This window comes from Macaca mulatta, chromosome 13 (assembly GCF_049350105.2).
Source record: "Macaca mulatta isolate MMU2019108-1 chromosome 13, T2T-MMU8v2.0, whole genome shotgun sequence".
Classification (NCBI taxonomy): domain Eukaryota; kingdom Metazoa; phylum Chordata; class Mammalia; order Primates; family Cercopithecidae; genus Macaca; species Macaca mulatta.
The window spans coordinates 93,342,206-93,362,174 of record NC_133418.1 but is presented as its reverse complement, the minus strand read 5'-3'; the positions used below and the strand labels follow the sequence as shown (position 1 = coordinate 93,362,174).

At 40.9% G+C, this 19,969-nt stretch overlaps 1 protein-coding gene across 1 annotated transcript in view; it reads right to left on the bottom strand.

Annotated features, from left to right (window-relative positions):
* The window catches only part of SRD5A2 (steroid 5 alpha-reductase 2), a 58,725-nt gene extending 42,595 nt beyond the window's left edge, over window positions 1–16,130 (bottom strand). The window contains exon 1 of the mRNA XM_001105329.5: window positions 15,698–16,130. Coding sequence (XP_001105329.2) covers window positions 15,698–16,068 — 371 coding nt within the window. The 5' untranslated portion in view covers window positions 16,069–16,130. The remainder of the gene's footprint in view (window positions 1–15,697) is intronic.
* Window positions 16,131–19,969: the final 3,839 nt, after the last annotated feature.

Here is a 19,969-nt window from a genome sequence, read left to right as displayed (position 1 = left end):
GGAAGGGGATCCCAGGGAGAAGCTAAAAGACTTCCTGAGTTGAGGGAAAAAAACCCTGAGATTTCAAGAAATCAAGACATATAGAATTTTCAAGACAGAGTGCTGAAAAGGAGAGAGACACACAGAGACCTGCAGAGAATTTTCCTCAAGTGTTAGCAGAGTGTTAATTAGTGCATTTGTGTGAAGAAAGAATTGCCCAAAAGAATTAAAGGGAACAGTATCCAGTTATCACACATGGCCCACAAATAGAGCCTGTACCCAAAAGCCAGATAGAAAAGGTCATATGAGACATTGGGTAGAATACTCAAAAAGGCCTTACCTCAGAGGAGATGATTAGCCCTAGCACTAACACTTTTCTGGAACCACTGAACAGATCAAGACCTGAAAGGATCAAATTGTTTCCAAGTAACTTAACTGCATCCCAGAACAAAGCTCAAGAATATTTATAGAAATACAAAAATATCCAACACCCAACAAGGTACAATTTCTGACCCTCCAATCAAAGATTGCCAGGCATGCAAAAAGGGGTGAAAACACTTCCTATAATAGGAAAAATAATCAATCAATCAAAACTGACACTAAATGACACAGCTATTAGGTTAGCAATGATATTAAAACAGCTGTTATAATTGCATTCCATGTGTTCACAAAATTAAGTAGAGATGTGGAAGATAGAAAAAAAGTCCAAAATCCAAAATTCTAGAGATGGAAACTACAATCTCTGAGATAAAAATACCAGAGATGGGATTAGCAACAGATAACACGTTGTAGAATGAAAGATTATGAACTTGAAGAATAGCAATAGAAATTACCCAAAGGAAGTACACAGAAAAAAAAGAATACACAAAAATGAAAAGAGCATCGGTGAGTTGTAGGACAGTTTAATACACATGTAGGTCTCATACATATTTTCCTGAATAAAAAAAGGAGAAGTGGGGCAGGGGGTGGGGTGGGGGGAGTGAAGAATAGTGTATGAAAATTGTCCAATTTTGATGAAAGCCTTAAGCTCACAGATTCAAGTTTAAGGAACCCCAGAATAAGAAATATAAATACACCAAGGAATACAGTAACCAAACATCTCAAATCCAGTGATAAAATGAAAATGTTAAAAGTAGGCAAAGATAAGAAGACACATTAAATACAAAGGACAAGGATAAGGGCAAGAACTGGTTTCCTGTTGGAAACAATGCAAGCAAGATGACAGTGAAACATCTTTAATGAAAGAAAGCAGCTGTCAATCTGGATTGGTATATCTTAGAATTTTATATCTTCGAAAACAAAGAAGACATAAAAATACTTTCAGAAATACAAATTCTGATTTCAGGTAAAAGGAAAAAATGATACCACATAGAAATATAAATCAACCCTCAAAAATGAAGAGCATCAAATATGGCAGCCACATAAGTAAATATATGTTTTTTATTATTTTATTTAAAACTGTTTAAAAGATAATTGACTATTTAAACAAAAATAATAGTAATAAGTTGAGGCTTTTACAACATGTATATAAGTAAAACAACAATAACATAAGGGCAAGAGGGAAGACATGGAAGCATATTATTTCAGATTTTTATACCATACTTGAAGTGGTATAATATCACCTTAAGGTAGACTGATAAATTTCAGATATATGCAATAAACCTTTAAGCAAATTAACAAAAGAGTTATAATGAATAAACTGACAGCAATATAAATTGAAATAACACTCAATCCAAAAGATGGAATATAAATAGGAAATAGGAATAAATAACAGAGACACAAATGGAAACAAATAGCAAGATGATAGACGTAATTCAAACTACATAAACAATCTCATTAAATATAAACATTCTAACATCCCAGTCAAAAATCAGAGATTGTCAGAAAGGCAGGGGGCAGGGGAAGAAAAATTCAACAGTATGCCGCCTTTGAGACACACACATTAAATCTAAAGACAGAAACAGATTAAAAGTACAATGTTGGAATAAACATAGATACATATACCATGTTAACCCTAGCAAAAAGAAATCTGTAGTGGCTAACTTAATATCAGACAAAAGTAGATTTCAAAGCAAAATATTACCAAGAATAAAGAAGATTGTTTCATCATGATAAAAGGATCAGTTCATCAAGAGGACATACCAGTTCTAAGTCTCTATGCATGTAGTAATAGACCTTCAAAATACCTGAAGCAAAAACTGATAGAACTGTAAGAAAAAAAGGCAAGTCTACAATTTTGATCAGATATCTCAGTACTCTTCTCTCAATAATTGGTAGAATAGGTAGAGAGAAAATCATCAGGATATAGAAATTTGAAGCACACTAACAATCAAAATAACCTATGGACAATTTTAGAACACTCCTCCTCTTGGCAGTATACACGCTCTTTTAATATTTACACAAAACAATTATTATGATTGATAGACCCAATTCCGGGCCATAAAACAAGTTTTAAATTCAGTAAGTTTAAAAGGATGTATGTCATACAAAGTATCCTCTCTATCCACAGTGAAATTAAATTAGAAATGAATACATGTATGGAGAATTCCTAAACATTTGGAAACTAAATAACATCCTTCTAAATAACCCTTAGATATGAGAATAAATCAAAAGAGAAATTAAAATATTTGAAATAAATGAAAATGGTAACAACATATTAGAATTTGTGATGTGCTATAAAACAATATTGAGGATGAAATTCAAAGCAATAAGTGCCCATATTAGAAGAAAGAGAAAGTCTCCATTCATAACCTTGGCTTCCATCTTAAGAAAAATAGAAAAAGGACAGCAAATTAAACTCAAAGCAAGCATAAGGAAAAACATAATAAAGATCAAAACAGAAAACAATTAAATGTAAAACAAAATAAATAGTGAAACTCAATGAAATAAAAATCTAGTTCTGAGATGATCAATACAATTTCTAAAGCTCTCGTCAAAAAGATCTGGAAAAAAAGTGAGAAAACATAAATTACCATGATTAAGGATGAAAGAGATGAGATCCTCTCAGATTCAAAATATTAGAAGGATAATAGTTTGGACTTTGCCAGGTTACATGATTGCATGTTAAGGGATCTTCCACATCTTGCTATGAAGGAGAAATAGAAAGATGACAATTTCATAAGTGGGTGGTGTAATAGCAGCTCAGTGGGGGAGATCTCACACACGAAGGGTGACTTTTAAAATCCCTCAGAACAGTAACTACTTAAGGGGTGTCGTATCTCTGCTGAGATTTAATTGCATGGTCAGTTTGTTAAATACATCTTAAAATTTTGTAATACAGTATTATTTCTTCTATTAGCTATAATAGGAGTTAAATAATTAACTGTTTTAATAATACTACAAGAAAAAAATACAAACCTAAAGTATCAGCTATTTCAAACCTAAAGTATCAGCTATTTATATCACTTTATATTCCAGTCATGGTCAGTTTTCATTTGTACATGTCAACATGGATTAATTTAGCGTGTACTCTTTATGTGCTACTCTTTAACTAAATGGCTTCATATATTTATTTCCATACACAGATATAGTCCATGCAACTAATATTTTTGGAGTACATATGGTAATTTAATCATATGGATTACAACCAATCCCCAATTGTAGAGCATTTAGGTAACTTCCAGTGTTTCACAGTTGTGAATAGTAACACTATAACTTTGTGTAGACTGATTTCTTCCTTTTGGATTATTTCCCTTGAGTAGAATTCCTGGCTCTCCTCCTACTCACCTCTCAAAAAACTGAAACAGTTTATCAGCACTTGTTGAACATTTCCAGATGAACTTCACAGAAACTTTGAACAATTCTAAGTGACACAGGGCCACATATACATACAATTTTTTCACAGGCCTACCTAGTTTTCTTATTTTTATTGAAGTAAATTACTACATAGTCAACTGAACATATTTAAAAGGTACAATTTCGTGTGTGTGTATATATATATACACACACACACTTTGTGTACTTTGTGTCACCAGAGATTAGTTTGAATTTCATAGAATTTTATATAAACATAATCATAAAGCATGTACTCTTTCTAGTTTTTGGCTTCTACAAATAAAGCTACTACAAACATTTGTATACAAGTCTTTGTGTCAAGGGATCATTGGGGTGTCACTTCACCAGCTGGAAACCTCTGTGGCCAGCAGTGCCGTCTGCCTGAGTATTGCTCATGCCCACTGGGCTCAATCTGCCCACTTAGCCTGGCAGGCTGCACTTGGCTCTTGCTACCAGCCTGGATCCCACACCTGCCAAGGGTGAGCCAGGCACAGAACGATGAGGGGTGTGTGTGTGAGTGAGTGCAGGGTGCAGCCACTGCACACAGCTGGGCACACCGTTTGCTGTGGCAGGGCAAGCAGCTCCAGATGATAGCACAAGTGCCGGCTCCATGTGAGGCTGTGGTTGGACCAGATGTACCCCAAGTGGCTCCCACTGTTGGCACCCACATCTGGATGAGGGGAACATGGTAGTGCCTGGAAGCTTGGAGATGCCAGGAACCACGAGCCCCAAAGAGGGTGTCATAGCCCTGGCTCAGGGCATCCCTAGTTCTGGGCTCCCCAAAGGGCCCCAGCTCTTCTCTCCTTCTTTTTGCCTGCAATGTGATAAGCAGGGGAGCATGTTTCAGACCTGTTTGTGTTACAGCTCTTTCAGTCCCCACATTCAGCAAGTCCTGATTTCTTGTCCTGTGTCCAGGAACAATGAGGTATCCAGACAACTGGAGGATGAGCAAGGCAGAGAGGAGCTTCAGTGAGTGACAGAGCAGCTCTTGGGAGACCCAAAGTGGGCAGCTCCTTCCCACAGCTGGTAGTCTTGATGTCTGCCCAAGGCTGGATGAGTCCAGAGTTTTTACAGCCTCAGAAGGAAGTGCGTGCTGATTGGTCCATGGGCGACCATGAGCAGGTTCAGAAAAAGCACCATAAATTGTCACTCTGGGCCACTGACTCCATCCAGAATTGACAGCCCAGCACCCAGGCTTCAGGCCATCCCTGGCTTGAAGGTATTGTTTCGCCCGAGACCTGCCCCTTTCCACCCAGGAGCCTGTCTACCTCCTGCCACAATCCACATGCCACCCATGGTGCCCAGTCTGTTAGTGCCAAGGGGTGCCTGCAGGCCTGCACCAAGCCACCCTCAGCCCCCACTTGCCCCTCCTCCCATCCTCATCAGCACCCAAAGTCTGGAGGGGGCCGAGGAGGCAGGGGGTTGGTGTGTCAATGCCGCCCTGAGCTTGCACAGGCCAGGCCGGGTTGCAACAGCACCTTGGCTCAGCCACAACTTTGCTCTGCCCAGAGCAGGTGCCTAGAGTGGGAAGAAGCCAAGGAGTGGGAGCAGGTACTTCCAAGCCTGCAGGGGCAGGGGTGCTTCCCAGGCCCCTGAGAGCAAAGGGAAGCCCGGGTCCAGAGCCATGGCTGAGTGGCTGCAGCTGTGCCCAGGAGCACTGGGCTTCTGCCCCACCAACTTGATAGAGGATGGGGTTCATGCCTGTTCCTGGACCTGCCAGCCCCGCGGAGTGCGCGGCCCCACCCGCGCCTCTTCCACTGCAGCCACTCCATTCAGGCTGCTGCTACCATCAGTTGTATGAACACATGCTTTTATTTTTCTTGGAAAAATAACCAGAAGCGCAATGGCTAGATTATATGATAGGCATATGTTTCACTTTTTAAGAAACTATCAAACCATTTTCCAAAGTAGTTTTCATTTTAACTTCCCATCAAAGGTATGAGAGTTCTGGTTCTTCCACATCCTCAAAAACACTTGGTATGGTCAGTATTTTTTAATTTAGCCATTCTATCAGACACATAGTCATACCCCATTGTGGTTTAATTTGCATTTCCCTAATCACTAACAATGAGCATCTTTTCACGTTCTTATTTGCCAGTCATATGTTTTCTTTGGCAAGGTATCTATTCATATAATTCTCCCATTTTTAAAGTTAAGGTGCAAAGGCAATTCATTGGAGAAAAAGTAGTATTTTCAACAAATGGTACTAAAACAATTGGCTGTCCACATGCAAAAAAAAAAAAAATTGATTCATACTTGGAACCCTACTTTAAAAATTAATTCAAAATGTGTCATAGACTTGAAATTCAAACCTAAAACTACACATCTTCTAGAAGGAAATATAAGAGAAAATCACTGTGACCTTAGATTAGGCAAAACTTTTTTAGATATGACATCAAAAGCCAAAGAAAAATGGAAAATTTAGACTTAATCAAAATTAAAAATGTCTGTTTTTCAAAACATAGTTAAGACAAATTATACCAGATGTGTAAAGAAGAGCTGGTACCATTCCTACTTAAACAACTCCAAAAAATTGAGGAAGAGGGACTCCTCCCCAACTCATTCTATGAGGCCAGCATCATCCTCATACCAAAATCTCACAGAGACAAAACAGAAAAAGAAAACTTCAGGCCAATATCCCTGATGAACATCGAGGCAAAAATCCTCAATAAAACACTGGCAAACTGAATCTGGTAGGACATCAAAAAGCTAATCCACCACAATCAAGCAGGCTTTATCCCTGGGATACAAGGTTGAGTCAACATATGCAAATCAGTAAATGTGATTTACATAAACAGAACTAAAAACAAAAACTACACGATTGTCTTAATAGATGCAGAAAAAGCTTTCAATACAACTGAACACTTCATCATGTTAAAAACTCTCTACAAACGAGGCACTGAAGAAACATATTCAAAATAATAAGAGCCATCAGTGACAAACCCACAGCTAACATCATACTGAATAGGCAAAAGCTGGAAGCGTTCCCCTTGAAAACCAGAACAAGATAAGGACACCCTCTCTCACCACTCCTTTTCAATGTAGTACTGGAAATCCTGGCCAGAGCAATCAGATAAGAGAAAGAAATAAAAGGCATCCAAACAGGAAGAGAAGAGGTTAAACTGTCCCTGTTTGCAGATGATTTAATTCTATACCTGGAACACCCCGTAGTCTCTTCCCAAAAGCTTCTTGGTCTGATAAACAAGTTCAATAAAGTTTCAGGACACAAAATCAATGTACAAAAATTACTAGCATTCCTATACACCAACAACATCCAAACTGACAGCCAAATCAAGAATGTAATCCCATTCATGATTGCAGCAAAGAGAATAAAATACCTAGGAATACAACTAACCAGGGAGGTGAAAGAGCTCTACAATGAGAATGACAAAACACTGCTGAAAGAAATCAGAGATGACACAAACAGAAAAACATTCCATGCTCATGGATAGAAAGAATCAATATTGTTAAAATGGCTATACTGCCAAAGCAATTTACAGATTAAATACTATTCCTATCAAACTACTGATGGCATTCTTCACAGAACTAGAAAAAAACTACTTTAAAATTCATATGAAATCAAAAAAGAGCTGGGATAGCCAGGCAATCCTAAGAAAAAAGAACAAAGCTGGAGGCATCACATTACCTGACTTCAAACTACACTACAAGGCTACAGTAATCAAAACAGCATGACACTGGTACAAAAACAGACATATAGACCAATGGAACAGGATGGAGAGCCCAGAAACAACGCTGCACACCTACAACCATCTGATATTTAACAAAGTTGACAAAAATAAGTAACAGGGAAAGGACTCCCTATTCAAAATGGTGCTGGGATAACTGGCTAGCCATATGCAGAAAATTGGAACTGGACTTCTACCTTATACCATATACAAAAATCAATGCAAGATGAATTAAAGACTTAAGTGCAAAACCTAAAACTATAAACACCCTAGAAGAAAACCTAGAAAATGCCATTCTGGACATAGGACCTGGCAAAGACTTCATGACAAAGACAGCAAAAGCAATTGCAACGAAACCAAAAATTGACAAATAGGACCTAATTAAACTAAAGAGCTTCTGCATAGGAAAAAAACTACCAAGAGAGTAAACATGCAACTTACAGAATGGGAAAAAATATCTGCAAACTGTGCATTTGACAAAGGTCTAATATCCAACATCTATAAGGAACATAAACTAATTTACAAGCAAAAACCAAACAATCCAATTAAAAGTGGGCAAAGGACATCAACAGATACTTTTTAAAAGAAGATATATGTGGCCAACAAGGATATGAAAAACTGCTCTGCATTACTAATCATTAGAGAAACGCAAATCAAAACCACCATAAAATATCATCTCACATCAATCAGAATAGCTACTATTAAAAAGTCAAAAATAATAAATGCTGGCAAGGTTGTGGAGAAAAGGGAATGCCTATACACTGCTAGAGGGAATTTCTCAAATAATTTAAAACAGACTCACCATTCAACTCAGCAATCCCATTATTGGGTATATCCCCAAAGGAATATATATTGTTCTACCATAAAGACACATGCATGTGTATGCTCATTGCAGCAGTATTCACAAGAGCAAAGACATGAAATCAACCTAAATATCATCAATGGTGGACTGGATAAAGAAAATGTGGTACATATATACCATGGAATATTATGCAGCCATAAAAAATAATGAGATCATGTCCTTTGCAGGCCATTATCCTCAGCAAACTAACACAGAAACAGAAAACCAACTGCATATCCTCACTTATAAATGGGAGCTGAACACCAAGTACATATGGATACTAAAGGAACAACAGAACTAGGGTCTACTTGAGGGTAGAGAATGGAAGGAGGGTGATGGTTGAAAAAATACCTATCAGGTAGTATGCTTATTACTGGGGCGATAAAATAATCTGTACACCAAACTCCTGAGACATGCAGTTTACCTGTATAACAAAACTGCATATGTAAACTTGAACCTAAAAATAATTTTTTTAAACAAAAGACAGTTAAGAAAATAAAAAATACGAGTCACAAACTGAGAGAAAATATTTGCTAAGTTTATACCTGGCAAAATACCTCTATCCAGAATACATAAACAACTTTTAAAACTCAATAATAAGAAAACAAACAACCCAATACACTGGAACTTAGATTTGTTTATCACATAAGTAACTTTTGGCAAGTAAAGAGCATTGACTGAGAGCACGAGACACAGAGTTAAGTTTTAAAAGATAGAAGTAAGATCATGTACTGCTGATACAAGAGAGCAGGCAGAGAGTCAAAAGAGAACCAGAGTTTGTACATGACAAAAAGATCTTGGGATGTTTCATGGTTAGAAAGAAAAAATATCAAAAGCAAATTACCCTATTTTCTTCACAGTAACTTCTAGGATCAGCCTTAACAATATGGAGCAAATATTAAAAAAGAAAATTGAAAGTGGCCCAGAGCCTAATTTAAGACTTGGGTAGTAGGACTGGATAATATGGCACAGTTACAGAAGATGTTTGGAATCTAAAAGTAGAGAGATATTCCAAGACTGAGTCTACAGAGTATAAGGCAAATTTAAGTCACAGATCATCAAATGGGCCCCTTTTCCCAACAGACATCATGTCCCCACCCAAAATCTGGGAACAGGCCATTCTTCAAGGACCAGGGCAAGTCTCCCATCCTCACTCCCACTCACTCCACCAATGCTCTGCACTGCAAGCACTTGTAAAATAGCACTAACAACAGGGATTGCCTCAAGGATGAAATGAGATAGCCAATGTAAAGAACATAATATAATGCCTGGAACACCCAGAGCTCAATAAATATTGGTTTCCTTTCTCTCCCTTCTATAACCAAATGGAAGACAAATTGCACTGTTGGTCCTAGTTCAGGGTTTTTTAAAATTTAGAGCTCCTATGTTGAGCTGAGTCTCGTTAAAGGCTCCTGGGTTGAGCACAGAAACTTTTTAAACAACTTGAGTGCAGACTTTGATGTCCCCGTTTGCCATACATGGCAGGGAGTCAACAGCAGAATGGGAGGTACACCAAGTTGCAGAAATAAGTTGCCAGGCTGTGGCAAAATTCAATAAGTAGACAACTTCTGTATTCCATCTAGTAACAAAAAATATTTATGCTCCCCCTCCAGCTGGCTGAGGGCCCCTCACAGAGCATCACTGCAAGTCTTTCCACTGTCCCTCACCCATTGCTCCTCAGGCAAGGAAACGTGAATTACCTGATGGGTCAATCTGGGAGCAGGACCTGCCAAAGGATGTGTACAGCTCAGCCCTTCTGCTGTCTTTTCAAAACAGGCACCACTGTGAGAGGCCTGTGGTTGCCCAGCCATGATCATAGCTAAGTATTTCTAAGGTACTGTGTTAGAAGGCCCACATAATCCAAAAATCAAAGCCACATTCCCCCAAACCAGCTTTACCAGTAATAAAAGGTGATAATGTGTCTCCAGTTACCTAATTCCTGGATCTCTCAGTTAGTTCTGAACTTGAATGGAGAAGAAGGGTGCCATTTTGAGGCCCCCTCAACACCTACCCACCTATCTGCCGCATGTCCCATGCACATTCAAACATAGACAGGCACTAGGGCCCGCTCAGATGAATGTTCAGTGGCCTGGCTGGGACCTGTGCTAACCAGGCCTCTTTCCTCTTCATTTACATTTTCCCACCTGCCTGATACTCTCAGACTGACATTGCTGCCACCCAAGTTTCACAACAGAAAGAGTGAGAAGCACACAATGAAGGTTCTTTCCTGCCTTCTTCCTAGAGGGCAAGCACTAGGCATTGTACTCCTATGACTCCCATGAGACCTAGCACAGTTCTGAGCTTATAGAACTCTGATAAAGATCAGGAGACCTGGCTTCAAGCTTCACTCTGCCCTTTCTTGCCGTGTAACTTGGCACTTGTCACTTGGTCAATCTGAATCCTTGAATTCCAATCGTAATTACTTATTTTGTTTGTTCTTTTTAAGACATTAAATTAGATTCTAAATGGGCAAAAAGTTGGTCCTTTCTTCAATGTGGTAAAAGTGAAATGGTCACGATCTCCAAAGCTGGTTTATATTTTTGGCAAACATAGCTATATATTTTTCAGATGTGCTTATGATGTCATTCCATTTAGAATGAAAATTCCAAGACTCCTACTATTTTCCCATAAAGGATCAAATAAAAAACTTGGAACCCAAGAATTCTCAGAAAACAATATTTACTACCAAGTCCCCACTTACATGTAGCAGAAATTTTCTAAAATATGCCCACTGCTTTGCTACAGAATTTAACCAAATTTTATTATAGAATTACCAGGGCACTGAATGTAAACCTATGCCATTCATAGTTTTCTTAAGAAGGGATTGGTAAACTATGGCCCATAGGCCAAATATGGCCCACTGCTTGTTTTTGTAAATAAAGCTTTATTGGAATACAACCACATTCATCTGTTTACATAATGTCTGTAGCTGCTTTCCTGCTATAGCAGTAGGGGTGAGTTGTTGCAATAGAGATTATGACCTGACTTTTTACAGAAAAAGTTTGCTGACTCTCGTTCTAAAAAAATCCTTCAGTTAATCTTAATTGATTCAAATTATGCCTCAGGAACATCCTTAACACATGATTAAGTGATCACAGGAATGTTGCTTATCTTGTTTGGGCTTTTTTTTCTTAATCTGTAAGAGGAGGGATTTGTCTATTGCTTCCAATGTAGCCATTACTTCTCATTCTGATTCTCAGCAAATGAGTAGTTGCCTTAGTGAGATCTGATTACTTCTGAATAGTTGAGACATCTGCACCTCTCATGAAATAAGAGAAGCATTGGCAGGGGCTCATGAGGAGACTCAAGTTCCAACTCCTTGATTTGCCCCTAACTGACCCAACCTTTTGTGCTTTGCTTCTGTAAAATGAAGAGGCTGGGCAGGTGAGAACTACGTTTCCTTAGAACAGATAATTGTGGTCCAGTGTGTGAAATGCCTCATGGAAAGCCACACTGGCTACTATGAAAGCCCAAGGAACAGCATCACAAACTGGATTTAGAGAGAAGAAAAGACTCAGACAAGGCTTCTTGGAGGAAATGATGCCTGACCTGAATCTTGAAGGATGAGGAGAAATTCCGCTGGAGAACAACTGACTAATAAAGCAAATAGGCATCTTATTGAAGCCATCATTTTATTTGGCTAATTTAAAAAAATGTGTCAGCATCTAAACCTCAGAGAATATCTCTCTGAATTCAAGCAGACTCTAATGTGTGCATTATACTCTGCTTCTAGATATGTATCATGGAAGTTACACTGCCCTAAACCTTTTCACAATGTAGTCACTTTTTCTCTGGGAAAAAAAAAAATGTTTATTTATCTTGTTCATTCAGTTATCAAGGTCCCATCAAAGTCTTGAAAAAGGCATCAGCCACCACATGCAGAAGTTGTGTGACCGACCACTGTATGGAACACCAAGACTTCTTGGCAAAGTGAAGATCAATCAGAGAGTTTAGACAAGGGGTCATTCCACAGCTGTAATCACAGTCAACAAGAGGTGAGATAACTCTTGACTTCAAATGACTTTGGCAGTGGGATTAGGCAACAGTGCTTAGGCAGCAGTCATTTTCATGTGGCTAAAGAATCCAAACAGCCATAACAATAGATTCGGAAGGGAGGAAAGTTATCTGAATTGACCTAACTATGCAATCTCAGCAATTATGATTCCCAAGTAATTGCTAGCTCTCCTACAATTCTATCTGTACTGTTGTTGTAAGTAGAGTTCATTCATGCATTCAACAAATTCTAGTGAGTACCAACTATGTACCAGCTCTTTGTATACAATGGGGATACAGCCATAAAAAAGTGAGACAAAAACCCTTGACCCTGTGGAATCTACATTCTTGAGTGCCATCCTTGTATTGAGAAAAGTGCAATGAGTTTTAACTTCTATTTGATGGGACATATTGCTGCTTTGAACAGTCCCCAATGGACATTTTGCAAAAGAGTCTGAGCCAAACCTGAGCCATCCTTCCTCCTTTTCTCTCCGTCTTTTTCTCTGTCTTAGCAACACACAAGACAAGATAAAACCAAGACAGCCTGAAGTTTGTTCCTTAATGCACCCTCAGTATCAAGCCAAATGACACCTTAAGCCTCAAAACAGACATGTATGATTATATCAAGACCCTAAAGAATGCTCATAACCTTTGAACCACTTCTGGGAATCCTGACTAAGAAAATAGACCTAACCTTTGAAAAGAATTTAGATGCAAAAAATGTACATCACAGCTTCAATGAACCTAGCCTCACCCCAAGACAAATTAACTGTCCAACTAAAAATGAATATATAGGTAAATTATTATTTTTACAGTAGATGAAATAAGCAGATATTAAGAAATCTATGATAATGTGGGAAAATACTTACTATAAAATGTTAGGTAATTAAACAGAACAAAAAACCATGTATTCAACATAACAAGCATGTGTGAAAATTTAAGGAAAAAGATTTGATAGAAATTCTCTAAAACATTAATATTTAATATACTTAGATGTAATTATGAGTATTTTCTACTTTTGGTATTTTTCCATTTTTCATTAGAAAAAAAATGTTTTTATAATTTAAAAAATTTTTAAGAATAATTTTAAGCATAAATATAGTTTTTAAAAAGCAAGAATGAGGTCTCATTTATCCAACAAGTATAAAACAGTTTATTAACATACCTGAAGCGCCTGAGATCTGGATTCGTACTGCCTGGGTTTGAACTCTGATTCCTCATTATTGTGTGACCTTGGGCAAGTAAGTTATTTAACCTTTTCTTGCTCCAGTTTCCCACCTGCAAAATGGGTGTGCCTACCTAAATGGGTTGGTATGAGGATGAGTAAATTATTTACTCAGAGTGTTTGGCACAGAGTGTAACACCCTGTAAGCACTCAAATAATAATAGATCAAACACTCCAGTGGCCTCAAAGAAAAAATTCAAACAAGAGGAAAGACAAACTTCAGGTCCTGATGCCTCAGGGACAAGTAACTCAGAGTTGTACTTCCAGTGGGCAGTTTTCCCTCAGGCAGAATGAATCTCCAAGTCCTTTGCTAATACTTTAAAATTTCCTCTGAAGAAGGACAGTATGTATTTATTTTATGCATAATTATTCCTTTGGGGTTTTTTTTAATGCACTGGTCATAATTTATTGTGCAAAGTGCCTTTTGATTTCAAAAACAAGCCTAAATGTTATGTTAATCGGATTGTCACAAAACACTAATCATTAAGATGAAATGACCTCATAAAATATTGCTTATGTTGCCAACATACGGTACTTAATTTGAAGATAAAAATAATTGTTGATAAAAATCACATTTCTCTGTCAAATGTCTGTTCAAAAATCAGTGAAATAAAGAACTAATATCTTATCTCCTGTATCCAACATCCTTCTTTCTGTGCAAATTAAACCATCTAAATCTGAGTAAAATAAAATCTGTGTAAAATAAAGAATCTTGTTCACAATAGGCTTTGAGTAAATATTTGTTGAAAGGATACAGTTTAGTTCTTATTACTTGACAACATTTGCCTTTTTAAAAGAGTGAGAATTCGGTTAAGATTGCATAAATATTAAATCTCGACCAATAAAGAAGATTCAGAGGATAAGAGGGAATTAAGAAAGACAGTTTGAAATTTGTCTCTGACACCTCTCGAAATGAGGCATCACTTTCTTTTTATGAGAGAGATTATGCCAGAGGCATTTTTATCCTAATTTCTAATCCAAACTTCCTAGATCTTTTGACCCTAGGAATCTTCTACTCAGAATAAGGCAGTGCTTCTTCGAGATTTTGATTTTGTTTGATAACCTTTCTCTGTTTATGGGCTCTGTTCTCGCATGGAATATCCGACTACTCAAAAAGGCTAAAAGGTCTTAAACTTCAGATTCACAGGCTCAGATTTGAATCTTAGCAGGCACCAGCTGTATTGTCTTTTTTCAGTCCCATAACCTTACTCAGCCTCAGTTTCTTTATAACGTGGATATAATAAATATCTCCCAGAAGGTTACAATAGAGTTAAGTGAGACCATAGATACTAAACGATTGGGCATGGTAGGCAATTTAACAATCTGTTCGTTCTTCCCTTTCCCTGTGAGACTTTACTGAGGCTGGACGGTCTTTCTCTGACATCCCTTGGTCTCTTTCCTGTCTTTCCTTCCCAGAGCAGAAGGCAAAGTTCTTCTGAACCCGGATTTTTTAAATCTAGAAGAACAGTTTGCTCTAAGTTACCCACTCACAATTAAAGTCCCAGGGAAATTAGAAAGGCAGATGAATTGGTGGTGTGCTTGGTCGCTTTTGGGAGGGGCCTAAGAAGCCGGGACCCTCGCTTAAGTCAGTGGGATCTCACGATATTCTCTTCCCCATCTGTGAAGTCTGGATTTGGGCTCTACCCACCTTCCTCCTTAGACCTGCAAAGACTAAATCGATGAGAACCTCTGAGCTGAGTTTCCCTCGGGAGATGCCAAACGCGTAAGACTCTCCCAAGATCCCAGAACTGACCTGTCCCCACCCTGCAAGGAAAAGGTGAAGGAAGAAAGAGAAGCGGGACGGGGCGCGAGATGCCACAGGTAACCGCCGACTGCACGCAGTTGATTAAGGAACAGTCCCGTCCAATAGATCTGCCCAACCTGAGCTTTCCAGCTCGCCTCCCGCCCGCAGGACCTCTTTCTCTCGAGCAGCCAGAGGATTTGGAGAGGCTGAGAGCGGATGAGGTCCGGGGAGTGAAGGTGGCATCTGTCCCGCGGCCGCTTGTCAACTCTCTAGTGTCCAGGCCCCGGCCCCTGCCCCGGCCCCCGCCAGATGCGCCCCGCAGGCTGGCCTGGCGTTTCTCACAGCGCTGCGCGCTGCCTCCTTGGCGTTCCTCGGTGCGCGCCCCACGCTGTGCTCCTGGACGCCGGGAGCAGGGCAGTGCGCTGCACTGGGCGCCCGCAGGGGAAAAACGCTACCTGTGGAAGTAATGTACGCAGAAGAGGCCCAGAAGCACCGTCCCAGGTGGCCCGAAGAGGGAGAGGGGCTGCCGAGCGAGGATCCCCGCGGGCACCGCGAAGGAGGGCAGCTCCTGCAGGAACCAGGCTGCGCGGGCTGGCAGGCGGGTAGCCGCGGGCTTCAGGCTCTCCGTGTGCTTCCCGTAGCCGGAGGGCTTCGCGACGTACAAGACCAGTGCCCCAAGGGCGACCAAAGTGGCGCTGCCTGCCAGCACTGGGCTCTGCTGGCACTGAACCTGCATCGCGCCGTGTTCCTCGCCGGTGGCCGCTGCCCTAGCAGAAGAGAGCGCGGCCCCCGCAACCCCTTTATGGAGCGCCAGACGCCACCCCATGTCCGCCCCCTCGGCCTTGGCTCCCGCCCCTCCATCCTGCCTCCCACCTCGGCGCGGCCAGCCCTGGCGCGGCTTCTCAGCAATACCCCTTTCTCAGGGATGTAGCCGCGGGGGGCGGGAGGAGAACGAAGGCCTTCTTAGTTCCACAAGGTGTCTGCGCCCTCGCGCTCGCCCTCTCCACCGCTTCACATTCATCTCCCCCTTAGGCTGTCCTTCGATAACTTGTTCCTCAATCCTCAGCCTCTGATGCGGCAACTTCTGGAACTAAGACACTGGAAGAAAACCCCACGGGGACGATTCAGCTGGTGTGGTTCTTCCGCCCCAACACACACCCACTGTGCCGTCCGTTGCCACGCAGCCCCACCCTCGAACACCCAAGCCAGGGTCTTTCCAACTCCTCCCGTTCCTTATGCACCTTCACTCCCCTACAGCTCCCACCCAACAGCATATGATCTTCCTTGGACCCTGAACCATCCTGGCTCTCTAAGCGTCTGCCAGCCCCTCTGCTCTGGTCTGCTCTGGGGCGCCGCGCTCCTTAGCCACTCTCAGCATCAGTGCCAGCTCTGCCCCACCGCGCGCCCCCGGCAGGTACCAGTCTCTCCCGGCCCTAATTCCTCAGCGGTTTCTCTCTGCATCCCCGCACGCGTCCCTGAGCCGCCCGCCTGGGTCAGAGAGGAGCGTCCGCTGAGCTCGGGTGACCGTGCACAGATCGGGGCCAGAAGTTGAGATTCTGTCAGTCCTCCCCCGCCATCCCACTCCCGGTCCCCTAGAGTGGCCCAGACTCAGGCTAAAGTCTAGGGTTTCTTTCCTGGGATGCCCTTTCCCAGCTCCTAGAGCCAACGAGCCGTGGCCCATAAGGTGGTGGCCTGGCGACTCTGCTGTTCTCTGAACTCCTGTCTAACCGTCATACACCCAGACGCCGTTCTTTTTCTCTTCCATTTCCCACCTTTATCTTATCCTCCAGCCCCGCCTTCTCCTACCTCTTCCGTTCTATGATTCAGCTTCCAGGGCTTCTTGGCTGCCTCCTCCTCTGTCTCCCATCCCTTCTTTTCTTCTCTCCCTTCTTTCTTTGACCTGGCTTTCTCCTTTAGGTCGACCTCCTCTTCCCACCTGCTGTTTACCTCATTCTTCCATCTTCGTGTCCCATCTCCCTTGATTACTTTATCCCTGTTTTCTCCTCTGGTTCTTACTTGGGGCTCCACCCTAGTCCTTCCCACTTTTCACTCTTCCCTTACTTTGGAGGTCTCTTCTCTTCCTTCTCCTTCAACTCAGGCCTCCCCGGAGTCCCATTCAATGTATCTCCATCCCCCTTCTGCTGCATCAGGCCGGCTGGTCCAATGACAGACACACTCCCTCATCTGCTCCAGTTTGGGGTGTCTCCTGATTCTTGGCATACATGGTATACGGTGATGCTTTAGCACTACAGGGCACCCTCTGCTTGCTGACCAAGAGTCGTTTATCATATTCCCATTGGGTTGTAATTAATGCTAATCATGCTTCAGTTTTTAATTGATCACCACTTAGGAATCACTCATACTGAGTGAAGCGTGTTTCATGGAATAACCAGGTGTTAGCCATCACAGCTGTTTCAAGCTTGTTTTGCACTGGCTTTAGAGTGCAAGTCCAGTCCCAGCTTCCTCAGGTACAACCTGCTTGTTGAAGATGCCCAAATCTAGATCTCCAGCAAAGATATGAGCTTTAGCTCTGCCTTTTCTCTCTTCTGGAAAACTCCACTTAAATATCTAACAGAGACCTCAAAACCAGCCCTACCCAAAACTAAACCCAGTTATTTTTCCCTTCACCCACTTGGACCCAAATTCTCCTTCTATATTCCTGAGTGTTACCTCTTCCCTGTCCTCAGTTGCCACAGCATCCCTAGGAAGCTGGCTCATAGACTCAGGAAACAATAGATTTCATGATACCATACAGCATTAAGAGAACAGGCAGTGTGATATTTCAAACCCAGCTCAATGGAATAATTTTTTTTAATGAAATGTTTTCTGTCTCAATTTCTTCCTCTCTTTTCTTCTAACTCTGCCCAATTTTTGTCCTCATGATCTTTTCTCCACTCTGATAACAATTAGCTTGATAAAACCAGTCATCTTCAGCTTATGCATCTGTGGGTTGGCTGTAGGTCAGAAATATGGGCTGGGCTTGACTTATCTTGACAGTTTTCACTCATTCATCTATGTAACAACTTAGAGTCCAGCCCCAGGCTGTGTTTGGATGGAGAAACTTAGCTGAGGCTGTTATCCTGGAATGAGTGAGCTAGATCCACCATGTCTATATAATGTTAATAACAAAAACACTAGAGTAGAAGAAACACACAAGGCCTCTTGAGGCTCAGGCCAAGAACAAGCACACCCTTACTTTCTATTTATTGTATTGGCCAAATCAAGTCATATGGTGGATTCTAGAGTCAGAGTGAGAGAGTATTTGTAAAGTTACATGGTAAAGGGCAGGGATATAGGGGGAGGTAGAAAATTGGAACCAATAATGCAACTGTTCTGTATTACATGCAAGAAGAAAGTGCCCAAATTATAAATATACAGCTCAGTTGATTTGTACAAACTGAACACCCTCTTGCAAGCTGCACCTAGGTCAAGAAACAGATTATCAGCATACCAGGATCTGTGCTCCTGCCTCCTTACATCCTCCTTCTAGAAAAAAACAAAAACAAAAAACAAAAACAAAAAAAAAAAACAAAAAAAAAAACTACACTGACTTCTAATACCATAAATTAGTTTTGTCTGCTTTTGAATTTCATGTAAATGGAATCATACAGTACTTACTCTTTGTATGTATTTTAATGGTACCTGGGATTTATTTTAATCAGTGTGGTAACATATGCAGACACAGAAATGACTATCACGAAGGAAAAGGTTTATATCGATAGATCCCTACAAACAGGAGACACAGCACACCACCCAAGATCACATGGGGAAGCACCAGTGTTAGGAGGCAGCTGGAGTGAGGGGTCAAGGTGGGCAAGAGCCTTTACTATGGTTTCTGCAGGAAAGAGTGGGCATGACAATGTAACCAGGCTTAGGATTAGCTAGTTTGAATCTTTTAGCAGGCTCTGGGGTACAGGGGCTGTCTTTAGTTTTCTGTTACCTGGACCTGGCTGATTAGGGCAGAAGAATAGTGACCCAGGGTGTAGAGTTCTGATAAAGGAAGTGGTTGGGGAATGTATGAGCCCTGAATTAGTTGGTTTGCATATGAAAAATGTGTTAGGGTCATTTGCAATCTCCAGGAAACAGCTAGCTGGGAGATCCCAGAAGGCCATGGTTTAGTGGTAGAAATGATCTATAGAATATTATTAGAATTAGGTAGAATAAAAGCTATCTCCTTAACAAAACATAAAGTCAATCCCCCAAAGGATCAAGATAACTCACAGGTAACCTAACACAGTCCAACACTGTTTAAAGGAAGTCAATTAAGTACAGACAAGTAAGAATATAGCCTTTACAATATCTAGCATTCCTAAAATTACTAGGCATGTTACATCAACTTTTGACAACAACTACTAGAGTTGAGCCAAACTTCAGAAGTTAAGGACATGGTCCTCCATGACACTGTCCTTACTTCAGACATCAGCTATAAGTTCAAGGTTATGTAAGCCACCTATACTTCTAAACAGTTGGCTACCGTATTTAGGAATCCCACTAACACTTCAAACTTGATAATTCACCAAAAAAAATTAAAGAACTCTGGAAAGCACTATACCATGACTACAGTTTTATTATAGCAAAAATACACAAATCAGAACTAGCCAAAAGAGGAGATGTATAGTACTATGGGAGGTAGAGCACGATGGTGGAATAGAAGCCTCCACTGATTGTTCCCCCAACAAGGACTCCAATCTAACAACTATCTATGCAAGCAAAGCCCCTTCACAAGA